Below are 12,511 nucleotides of genomic sequence, written 5' to 3'. Positions count from 1 at the left end.
GAAAGCTACTTTTTCTTCTATTAAAAAAATACAGAAGGGAGTATGTTTAATCAATCTTATGAGATCACCTATGGGTCACCAATAACCCACCAAAGACATATGCCAAGCACTGAGATGACAGCCCTTCCCGTGTGTTATTAGAATGGCCTCAGCCACCTCCATGAAGAATCACTGATAACCCTGTCGTGGGTCTGTCAATACTAAATTGATTTAAAAAAAAATGATAGGGTTTATCCCAGTGGCTGGAAGATTGGGGGATGCCAATGCCCACTCGGACACAGACTAATATAATGGGAATTACAAAAAAACGGAAATTATATCCCTCCATCCACACACCCACTCACCCATCTGATAGTTATTGAGATTTTACTGTGCATCAGGCAAAAAGGCAATGTGCCTCCGGAATCCCCTGCAATATTTGATAAGGACACGAACTATAGTTCACATCACATCCTTGGTTCTCTATTCCCATAAATCACGTGTCCTGCAGTGAGAAGATACAGGGTTCCTGCCTGCTCCTCAGACAGGCGGGAAGGCAGAGCCTCTGAAGAGTTTGTGTACGTGACCTTCTCATGGTGCGGAACTATCCTGACGTTAAAGAATTGAAAACCTTAAGAAATCAAAAGGTCGTGGTGCCAAGCCAGCAGCTGATACCCTTCCCTACCTTCCAGCGAAATCACCTGATGAGCACCTTTTGATGAATCCAACACATTGGAATCTTTTTTTTTTTTTTTTTTTGCATGGCACGTGGGATCTTAGTTTCCCAACCAGGGATCTAACCCTTGCCCCCCGCAGTGGAAGCGTGGAGTCTTAACCACTGGACTGCCAGAGAAGTCCCTCACATTGGAATCTTTTGAGTAATGTGACCTTTTAAGTAACAGCTTAAATTTTGGTCCTCCCAGAAGCGGACCCTTAGACAAGGACTTGAGAGCAAGTGGTTTATTTGGAAAGTGCAGGAAACGCTGAGGGGAGAGCAAAGAGATAAGACGGCAGAGGAATGGTAGCCAGTGAAAGCTGCGTTATCAAGGCAGTTGCCACTGGAAGTATAATACGCATAGCACACACACACACACACACCCCCGGGAGAGGAGACAGATCACCTTCTATCAGATCAGTCTTTACTCCCGTGGAGGGCAATGTCTCCTGCCTGCTGCACCTGGGGGCCGGAGGCTCTGGTGGCTGAGGAAGCCTTTAGGCAAAGAAATGCAGGTGAGAGTGGCCGGCAATCAGCCTGCAGGCACTACGGCGGTCAAGGCGAGGCGTGCCACCGATGGCACTCCCTTCCTTCAACCCAGCAGGTGTGTGCTAAGTGTCCGCTTCCCATGGCCGGCACCGTGCTAGGCCGCCCACAGGTATGGTGACCTCCTGCCTTCTCCACACCTTCACCTGAGGCAGCTGAATGCTGCTGAAGGACAAAAGCAACTGAACTGACCCACTGCACTTGAAGCTCATGACCACAAAAACCTCAAATGGACGCTCAACCTTTTCTTAGTAAGCTGAGTTTTCTGCTCTCCAAGACAATTGTTTGGTCCCTTTCCTCCTCTCCTCAAACCTTCCACACCTCCCCTTGCTCTCAGCTGAGAGTTGTCCAGAGCGGAAGGGTCTGAGATTTTACCTTATTTGTAACTTAACAAGTTGGTCTGCATTTCATGGATGCTGGCAGAAGATACGAGATGCTTGGGTCAGAGACAAAGGACTTTATTACTTACAGTAAAGGCAGTAGCCCGAGTATGATATTTATGCTGGTTCCTCAAGCCCTGGGCCAGTGCAAAGAGGGTCAGGTAACACCGACACACAGGGTGGGTTTCATTACATAGGGAACCTAAAATATTTATAATTGGCCACAAGCCTGCCTTTTACCCCAGAAAAGAGATCATCTGTATTATACAGGACAAGAAGCATGTCTGTCCTGGGCTCCAAAGGGAGATGCCATCTCTGTGTTCCAAGTCTGTAGGATGTACTATATCCTTAAAAAAGATAATCCGGAATAAAGATAGTGTCTCTGTTCACAAGACATGCAGAAATGCAAGGCACATGGCGACAATGACGTCACCTAATACTCCACTGAGAAAATTGAAGTTTTCCAGTGGGAATGTCCTGATCTTCTAGCCACCAAAGCTACAAAATTACCGGCGGTCTTTGTCTTCCTTCTTGTTTCAATGAAAAAAGTGTTCCTTATCCATATCAAAGGTCAATCCCTCCACCTATGGTCTGGGTACAGTACCCCCCTATTGCCTTTTCCAGGGCTTGAATCCTGCAAATATTTCCTTTTTATTCTATATCAATTCATCCCTCTCTTCTTCTGTATCATTCTAATCAGCATGCAAACATGCCCTAAAGTCTCCCATCTTTAAAAAATCTCTCCCTTGACTCATTAAACTAAGATGGTGGAAACATGAAATTATAAATCTGATGCTCCTAGATTTAGTCTTGTCCTTAAATACCACACTAGGTGGTGCTATATTGGATATCTTTTGCCTGACTTCACATCATCCAGCCCTACCTTACTCCAGATCCTGCCGTGATAACCAGTTGCACACAGGCTTCAACCTGCCTCATGCGTGGGGGTGGAATCTGACAATGCCTGCCTTCTGTACTTCTACACTTCGTGCATGGGACACAGGACTTCTCTGAGAAAAAGGCGTGGCACACCTTGGGAAACTGCCCAGCACTCAAGCGCACACAATCCAAAAACGCGGGGGAGTTAATGTCAACAGGGCCACCCTTGACCATGAAGAACAGAAGCCGAGGATACATGCTTCCCCAGCTTTCATCACCTGGGTGGACAGTTCTGAGATTATTTCATGAGACAGACTGTCCAGTAGGATGGATCTCCAGTCACCTATGGTGCTGGCAATTCATAAATAAACCCTCTTAATGAGCTTTTTCTCATTCCACTTCACTGGCCCAGTTCCTTGCTGGGGTTCCCTGGAATCGCTTCCCAGAGCAATTCCTACATGTAAGCCTTTGTCTTAGGCTCTGCTTTGGGAGAACCTAGGCTAAGTTACTGGCTTCCTAAGTCTGCCTGTGACTCAAAGTGTAAGTACAAGGTGAATGTAATATAGCAAAACTAAGAGGCAGAGTTTGATGCTACACACTGGCTATGCTTTTTCATTCATGTGAACTTATGTATCAGATGAGAGAACAGGACGCAACAAATTACAGCTGAAAAGAAAACACACGAGATAGTGTATCACACAGGCTGCTCATTTTACACCTAAAGAAAACAGGTTCAGAAAACTGGAGTGACTGGCCTAAGACTGCAGAACTGACACAGCTGCCCAGGTTGCTTAAGACACTATGCATAGTGAACTCAAGGATTATTAATGACAAACACTGACTCAGTGTCTAGTCTGTGCCATGTAGGCATGACACGAGGAACCTCTTCTAAGTGATTCATTTACCCCTCAACAGATGACCTCTGAGGGCAGAACATACTATCCTCATTTTACAGACTTCAAAGCTCAAAGTTCAGTCACTTGCCTAAGGCTACTTGGCCAGGAAGTGGCAGGGTGGGATTTGAAGCCAGAGCCCGTGCTCCTCATTGCTTTGCTAAACTCCTAAAGGAAGTCCCTGAAGCCCATCTGGCTATGGTGGGCTTTCCTGCCAGCGGTAGGAAAGCAGACCAGGTGGCAGAGGGTACTACAGAGGAGCTATTTTTTTAGAGAGAGGCTTCATGTAACTTATACAGCAAAGGGGTAGGGTTGAAAATACAAACAGTAAGACTGATGCAGAGGTGGAAACCGTGCTTTCGCAAGCACACGCTAAGAGCTTAATCTTAGCTGTATCTTACCACGACTGCAGTTATGGTTCTGATTCTTCCAATGTATGTGAGGATGAATCCATTTGGCAGCTTGATTTTCACTGAATTTCTTCATTTTTAACTAAAGCAAAATAGTGAATACGTTTATTTAATAAATGCAATGGCTATTACAAAAATGTACTTATACAGAAGTAATTTGATTTTGTTTTATTGCTTACATATGAATTGCACAGTGAATTGTTACATTTCAAAAAACTCAATTCATTACATTTAGTACATATATTGGTATGAATAAAACAAATTAGTACCATTTTCAGAAAGGAAGAAAAGAGATATTGTGAGGAAGGGGAAGTTAACTGCTGGTTAAGTACAGGATTATGATTCTAAAAGATAATGAGTTCAGAAGTATTAAGGAAGTGTGTGTGTGTTTAGGTTAACTCCAATGACTGTATAAGCAAAGACAACACAAGTATAGGAGGAACATTTCAATGTTAACTATTCAATGTCAAGGAAAAAAATGAATGATATAAGCAACAGTATACAGCAAAAAGAGAATGATTAACAGTTTTTATTTAGAGTTTTAAATATCTACAAAAATATAGCAATACAGTGAATTTCAACACATCCTAAACTTTCAGTATCCAAACTGGCTGTAATATAGTAGGCATACCTATGACGTGCAGGATCTCCTGCAATCTCCTGGAAGGGACAGAAAGCCTAAGAAAAGACCCCTCATTTCTTGGGAATCGTTGTTAACAAGACCAGTTCAGTAATCTAGGATATACAGAAGTCTACTGTGATTTAAAAACAACTACTACAGGAAAAAAATCCCACAAAACCCAAATCTACAGTTTACAAAACAGACCAAGAGAGAGGTGTGATAAACATTAACTGAAATGGTTTTCCTTTACATGCTATACATGCATTTTTAAATCACAGAGAAACATGAAATTTTGTAGAGCAAAGTTTGTTTTGCATGAGTGCAAATGAATATATATCTTCTTTTCTTATACTATTAAATTATATATATTTTTTCATACAAAAGCACACAGTGTTAATCTATAAAATGACATCCAAGTGGATGATGATTGTTTTTGCATGTCCCCCTGCTTAGATTTTTACACAATCTTTCTTTAAACATACAGAAGAAAAAAAGGGAAATTAAAAAAACATAAAACTTGGCCTATTAAATGGTGAAACATTTTACCTGGTCAAGAGGTAAAGTTACAGTGACAGCTGCAATGGGGCCATTTAACCCCCCAGGTGGTGACTGCACTATCACTTGGAAAACAATGCCTTGTTTATCTACAGTGAGTAAACCACCCAGGATGCTTGAGTATCATTTAATAGGTTTAAAAAGACTAGGATCTTCTGCAAGATGTTTCAAGATGTTGTACTTTGGTTTAAATATTCAAAAAAATTTTGAGTATGCTTGTTCTATTATTACTTCCTCACTTTTTTGTTTCTACTAAAGGTGCCCAAATAATTGTAAACACCAAGTAATAACATGCCTTTCTTCACTGCAACTTTTCAAACAAAATCTAAAGCTAAAAATGCAATTGTTTTTTGGGTTACAATTTTTGATATGTATATTGTTTTATGTAAAAGGGAATCAAATCTGAAAAGGTAGTAGAATTATAAACAGATTATTTTATAAAAATGTCCTAAAAGAATTTTATGAGTTGCAAAGAAAATTGTTCATTTTTGCCATGTGATGGAATTCACTAAAATGTACACAATTTTTAAGAATTTAAGTCTGTCAGCACATGTAATCTTGGTAGCTTAAATCAATACAAGCTTAAATTGACGATCTGTAGCACACTTGATTGCTAAACCCATAGGCACTCTTTTCAAATGTAATATCACAAATCCTAAACAGAGATGCATACAACTTGCAGTTCAAATCTTACAAACTGAAAGTCCATTTGGGGCATTTTTTGACTATGAGGATTTAAAAACCGCACAATATTAAAATGTAAATTAATATGCTCTCAACAGAAATCAAAACGTACACACTCTTCACAGGTGAACTAGTAGTTGTTTTAAATGTCTTTTTTTCCTATACTAAATATATAGCTCATTTAATTAATGGAGCCACAGCAAAATACTACTATAATTTCAAAGCATTGTCTGTAAACTAATACATCTAATGATGTAAAAAATATTGCACAGTTCAGTACTCCAAGAGCAAGCTCTAAGACTCTCAAGTAGAACGGTCAAACTTTTGGCAGAAAACACAGTATTACAAGAACTAGACACTTTAAAGTCGGAGATTTTAGGGTCATATTCTAGGAATATTACTCAGTAAATGTCATTTCCACAAACAAGTTGAGGAATGACTGTCACATATTGTTACAGCGAACGAACAGAGGGATGCCCACCACGACATCTAAAACATGGGGACAAAGAGCCACAGAACAGTTTTGCAGCTCCAGGATTAGGAATATATTTGTATGTTTTTGCTTTTGCAGATAAAGAAAAACAACAGCAATTCTAATTTTAAGCAGTTGCGTAGATGTCTAAGAAATACAGTAGACACTTCATACATCTTCAACCCTCTGAAGGCTTAATTTTTTTTTAAATTACATGTTTGTGAAAATTTTTAAATATACTATTTAACAATTAATGTGAGACCAATATACGTTCAATTTTAAAAGCCATCAGGAACCTCAAAAAAAAAATTAACATGGCATAAACCTATCTTCAAAAGTACTCTAAATCGTATAATATAGCTGCAAAATATCTAATCTGATATGCCAAGCATTCGGTTAAAGATAAATTCCATCATAATTTTCAAGAAGTATGTTAACACACATTAAGTAAACCCCGAAAACTCAGCTTGGCCCTAATTTTTAGGCTTTATGCTGAGGTCTTCGTGAGCCACTCAGTACACACACAGATCTGGAAACTTCATCTCGTAGACCGGGACAGACTGGTATTGGGCGTGCCCAGAAGTAATGGTCAGTGTTCCTGATGGACTGGGAGGAGGGCTGTAAAAGAGCGAGGCATTGTCAACAAGTGAATTGCAAAGCCGTTCACTTCACAGAGCACTCTCGTTACTACCTGCCAGCAGCAGACTGAGTCTCCTTCACCGCAGGGATCAGTGTGACGGAACTGCGGGCCAGCTACAAGCTACATAGATCACAGTGGTACCAAGCTGTTTTTAAGTCTACACTAGACATTCTCCTCTGAATATATGGATACATAATTTTTACAGTGGGATTACGCTATACCCACTCATGTAAGCTTACTTTGTTTCACTAGTAAAAAATCTTATATATACATATATTAACTTCTTTTGATGACCACCGCATGGTACTTCAATATATAGATATATTATAATTGATTTACTTCAACGGACAGATGTAGGTTCATTTTCATTTTTCATTATCATAAATAATGCTGACAGGTCTATTCTTATACATAATTTTATCCTGTCTCCTTGGTTTATAGTCTTACACACAGAATTTCTGCATCAAAGTGTATTTACATTTTTGAGACTGGTACATACTGCCATAATACTGGCAATTCATACTTTCAATATCTGAGTCTACCCATCCTCTTACACCATTATAAATATTGGGTATAATCATTCTTTCTTGTTATTTTAATCTCTGGCACTCTGGCAGGCAAAAGGGAATTCATTCTTTCTTTTATTTTCACATTTTGGGTTACTACTAATGCTACATACCTTTGTAGATTTAGTATCCATTCTGTGTTTCTTTTAAAATGAATTGTCTATTTGAGTCTACCGCCTGTATTTCTACTCAGATATTTTTCTTTTATCAGTTTCGGAAACTGATCTTTTGTCATATGATACCAATGTTCTTCCCTCAATTCATTACTTCATTCTTATCTCTACCATAGATAAAGATACTGACACTTTCATCATTCAAAAAAGGTCCTTTGTGTCCTCAACCAATTTCTCCCTACTCCCACATACCCATTCACATACACCCACATCCAACAGTAACTATGTTCTGATCGCTGTCACTGAAGGTTAGTGTCACTTGTTCTTGAATTTCACATGGTCTATACAGCCTATAGGAATGGTCCATACAAGCTATACTCGTTTATGTTTGATTTCTTTTGCTCAATGCATTCTTGAAAATTTACCCCCAAAATGTGTTCCTTTTTACTGCTGAATAGTATTTCACTATATTAAGAGTACCACTATTTTTCTACTCTCTCTCCATTCTCCTGTTGATGGACATCTGGTAATTATGAAAAAAGCTGCTAAAACATTCATGTACATGTCTTTTTGTGAATCAAAGTTTTCATTTCTCTGGGCAAATACTGAGATATGGGATTACAGGATCAAGAGCAGGTATATGTTTAACTTTATAAGACACTGCCGAAGTTTTGCAAAGTGTACCAATTTATACTCCTATGAGCAATACATGCGAATTCTTCTATAACGTCCAATATACTATTAAGCCCATCCAATAACATTTTTTTTCTTTCAGATATAACATTCAGTTCTTGAACTACAATTTGGTTCTTTTTTAGACTTTCCATTTCTCTCCTAAAATATACATATTTTTTCCTTTAAATTCTTTGATGTGTGTGTGTGTTCTTTTAAGGTCATTGTCTACTAATTCCAATAATTGGATCAATCATCTGCGGGGCTGCTTATTCTTTTTCTGTATTTTCCTGCTCCTTTGCATTTCTTGTAATTTTTTTCTTATTGTACTAAGGTCAAAGTGAATGAAGGAACAATGGAAACTGAGATATAATATTGCTTATTTTGTTTCTTTTCTCAAGAATACAAACTCTTTTCTCTATCTTGTAGTTAGAATGAGGCAAATTAACAAGAGGAAATATATCAAATAGAAACTGAAAACCCTGAAGGTACACTAAGAAGTCTATTTCATTTCTCTGTATCATGTAAGGTACCCAAAACTACTACTTCCTAACTAGGTGACCTTGGATAAATTACCAAACTTCTACGTGCATCTGTTTCTACACTTGTAAAGTAAAAATAATCACTACGTATTTTTAAAATCTGTTGTAAACACTAAATGAAAGAATGCACTTAGCACAGTGCCTAGAACACCAGAAGTGTTCAGTAAATAACTATTAGCAGTAAGGCTTAATAAATACAAATTATTAGTAGTAGTTGCAGTGCCAATGAAACCGAATTAGTCACAATACTTATTCTAAAATATTAAACCCACATAGTTATGATAGTGTGATTAAATGTAACATGGTGGTCTCTAGCAACATTTCTTTTAAGAACATGAGTTACGAATTTGAATTTTGATTATTTCCACTCACTAGCTGGATAAACTTCAGCAAGTTACTTTACTTCTCTAAGCCTCAGTGTCTTTACCTGGGGCGGGTGGGTGGGAGGAAAGGATCTACCTAACTTTTCAGGACTGTGGGGAGGATTAGTAAAAACCACAGATATAAAGCGGCAGATATTTACTGTTACAATTAACAGGCATCAAAGAAGCTGTGGACAGGGAGTGTTGCCTGCCATTCCAGTTCTGCAAGATCAAGCCATCAGCCACTGTAGTCGCCTACAATGGTGCACCCTGAGGGGAATTCAGGATGGAGAAAAACAGGGAGCATTCTGTTCTTTGGATACTGGCCCTAGACTGTTAAGATGCATATCTAAGGAATAATTTCAATGCACCCAGATCCTTGCACCTTCCCATGCGTAGAAAAGCACTAAAATCATCAACCTGAGATGTCTGGTCTTTGTGATTGGCAGTGATCTTTTGATGTTTGACTACATGTTTTTCTCCAGCCAAAAACTCCTATATATCTTGGCTCCTCCCTTACCTCTTCGGAGCAGTTCCTCAGAGCTATCTGAGAGGCTGTCTCCCGGGCTTCAGTCCTCAGCAAGGTCCCCAAATAAAACTTAACTCTCAACTTTTCGGTTGTGCGTAAATGCCCACACCCAGCAATTTTCTTTGAATCTAAGGTATATAGTATATTGCGTATTTTAGTCTGATTCTCTGTTCTGAACTTTTATAAATGAGTGATTCTCAACTTATTTGGGGGGGCAGTATTGGTGGTAAACGCCTAGAATAAGATGTTAAAGTGATGAAAACATGCTTTGCGTATGAAGGCAGAAAAAAGGCTGGGGAAAAAAAAGCAAGTGAACTCGAGCATCTACCTGTTTATTCTGTTTATAAGGATACATACAGGGTGTGAAGCAAAACAGATTTAGTTAATCAAGTTGAAAAGATACGGCGATGTAAAAAAAATTTCAGAAGCACAATTTCTAACTATGGCTTCTTTACTGTGCCACATTATACACAGACCAGTCTCCACACTGAAGTCAATATAAGAATATGCAGAGGGCTTCCCTGGTGGCGCAGTGGTTGAGAATCTGCCTGCCAATGCAGGGGACACGGGTTCGAGCCCTGGTCTGGGAAGATCCCACATGTCGCGGAGCAACTAGGCCCGTGAGCCACAACGACTGAGCCTGCGCGTCTGGAGCCTGTGCTCCGCAACAAGAGAGGCCGCGATAGTGAGAGGCCCGTGCACCGCGATGAAGCGTGGCCCCCGCTTGCCGCAACTAGAGAAAGCCCTCGCACAGAAATGAAGACCCAACACAGCCAAAAATTAAAAAAAAAATAATTAATTAATTAATTAAAAAAAAAGAATAAGCAGAGGTTCTTTCCTTAGGTGGAACCTGGAGTTTTTCTCTCCCTCTGTCATGTGCTTCATTACTTAATAACCAATAGCCACAGAAAAACCGATATTAGATACCTTATGTTTTTGGAGCATAAGATACAAATCGTTCAATGGTATCCACAGGGGACTGGTTCCTGGACCTCTCCACATAGACCAAAATCCTTGGATGCTCAAGTCCCTTATATAAAATGGAGCACTACTGGCATATGACCTACACACATCCTCCCTTGTACTTTACATTGTATCTAGATTATTTATAATACCTAATACAATGTAAATGCTATGTAAATAGTTGCCAGCATGCAGCAAGTTCAAGTTTTACTTTTTGGAACTTTCTGGGAATTTTTTTTCCCCCAAATATTTCTGATCCACAGTTGGTTGAATTTGCGAATGCAGAACCTGCGGATATGGAGGGCCGACTATAGTAACTAAAAACAGGACACAAACAGACATGACTTTGGAAAACTCAAGTGAAGTTTAATAATTCAAGTGAGCCATCTGCATACGTAGAATCATTATTGCCCTGGAAAGAACTATGAGGTTGAACCATATAAAACTGTAGTTTTTATAGGTCACAATGGTTAAATCTGAGAAATTACCTTTTTAAACATATCATTAGAATAAGAGTCTTCCAATTACTCAAATGTCCTTATAGGACCATTTTAAAGGAATAAATGATCTAAAAAGGAAAGCTAGAAAAGCTAGAAGCCCCCTGGACAAGAAATGGTATCAGACAATCCAGTAAACAGAATAACCACTGAGACAGAGAACTGTATGATCTTGTGTTTACCCTAAATGAAAAGCACAATTACTTAAAAAGCCACAAGTTTATAGGGATCTAAGAGTTTCTATTTTGTTGCTTTATTGCTCTTGTAGTACCAAAACTCTTACCGTATGGTGAGTTCCAATATTTGAGCAAGTCTATCATGAAGCAAATTTGCCTACAAAGGAGAAAAAAAATGTTAAGAATGGATCTATTATTTTCCAAACACCCATATGTAATAATACAAGTGTGATTTAAAGGACAAAGCATAACTCTAACTATTAAACTGATGGTACAGAATGCTTTAATGTTTTGGTTTTATCTGTCTCATACACTGGAATTTAATGTAAAGTTTCTCTTTTATTCCTTTCCTAGTCTCACTGGTAAAAACAAAATCGATAGACACACAAAATACCTACAGCAAAATCATTGAAAACCACTGCAAAAACAGTTTCAAAGCAATAACAATTGTTAACATTTAATTTGGGATCTGCCATTCCCATCAGCTGACATTACACAAAAAAATTATTTAGGCTTCATAGCTACGTCTTCAGTTTTCAGTCCCTATCAAATCCACTACCTTGTGGATTCTGTTGATCTGCCTGGAGCTTGGAATCTACCTACCAATTACCAGGACAGCTTCCACGAAGTCAAACTCCACCCCCAACCCCCTTCACCATGTGTTCACTTACTTTGGATTCACACTGTGCTGCTATTTCCTCAAAAGGTGCTTTCTGGAATTTCTCTATTACTAGACGCCTCTTTTCCTTTTCCTGTTCTTCCATTCCACTGGTATCTATATAAATGTTTACAAAGACCCATTAAAAGGAACACAAAATTTCATAGAACCTTGCCAATGACCCTAAGAGCAAATGATCTATAAATAAAAAATAAGGGTAATTTATAGGACTACTTGTATAGGGAAAAAAGCAAAAGGTGTGACATCCTTGAAGTGTCTTAGTTAAGGCTAGAAAGCCCACATATAAAAAAATTTAAAAACTACACAGCACAAAACCCTTTTTCATAAGACTACCTTTGTCTCTCTTACCAAATAAAAGCAGAAGCATGACAACTTCCTACAAGTCAAACAACTTCAAGGCCCTTCCTGAAGGATGATTCTTTTATTAATAATCATGCCCTTGCACATATGAGGTACTAAATTAAAAGTTTGCTAAACTTGATAGTGAATGGCGTGATTGAAATACAGATAGGGTCATGAGGAACCATATTGTTTTAGCCTTTTCCATTTATCTTCCACAATTTGAAAAGGGATTTTTTAAAATCTTAAGATGATGTGTGGTCTGGCCAAAGTTTGTGAGATAATAAAATAATAAGTG

At 38.7% G+C, this 12,511-nt stretch overlaps 1 protein-coding gene across 1 annotated transcript in view; it reads right to left on the bottom strand.

The window, feature by feature from the left end:
• Positions 1-3,998: 3,998 nt before the first annotated feature.
• EFR3A (EFR3 homolog A) overlaps positions 3,999-12,511 on the bottom strand; it is a 96,712-nt gene continuing 88,199 nt past the window's right edge. Inside the window, exons 21-23 of the mRNA XM_061171748.1 lie at positions 11,867-11,970; positions 11,303-11,352; positions 3,999-6,753 (exon numbers count right to left, since the gene is read on the bottom strand). Coding sequence (XP_061027731.1) covers positions 6,648-6,753; positions 11,303-11,352; positions 11,867-11,970 — 260 coding nt within the window. The 3' untranslated portion in view covers positions 3,999-6,647. The remainder of the gene's footprint in view (positions 6,754-11,302; positions 11,353-11,866; positions 11,971-12,511) is intronic.

The sequence above is a fragment of the Eubalaena glacialis genome, chromosome 17 (assembly GCF_028564815.1).
Source record: "Eubalaena glacialis isolate mEubGla1 chromosome 17, mEubGla1.1.hap2.+ XY, whole genome shotgun sequence".
In the NCBI taxonomy this organism is placed as follows: domain Eukaryota; kingdom Metazoa; phylum Chordata; class Mammalia; order Artiodactyla; family Balaenidae; genus Eubalaena; species Eubalaena glacialis.
The sequence above is the reverse complement of the archived record's forward strand: the minus strand, read 5'-3'. Positions and strand labels throughout refer to the sequence as shown.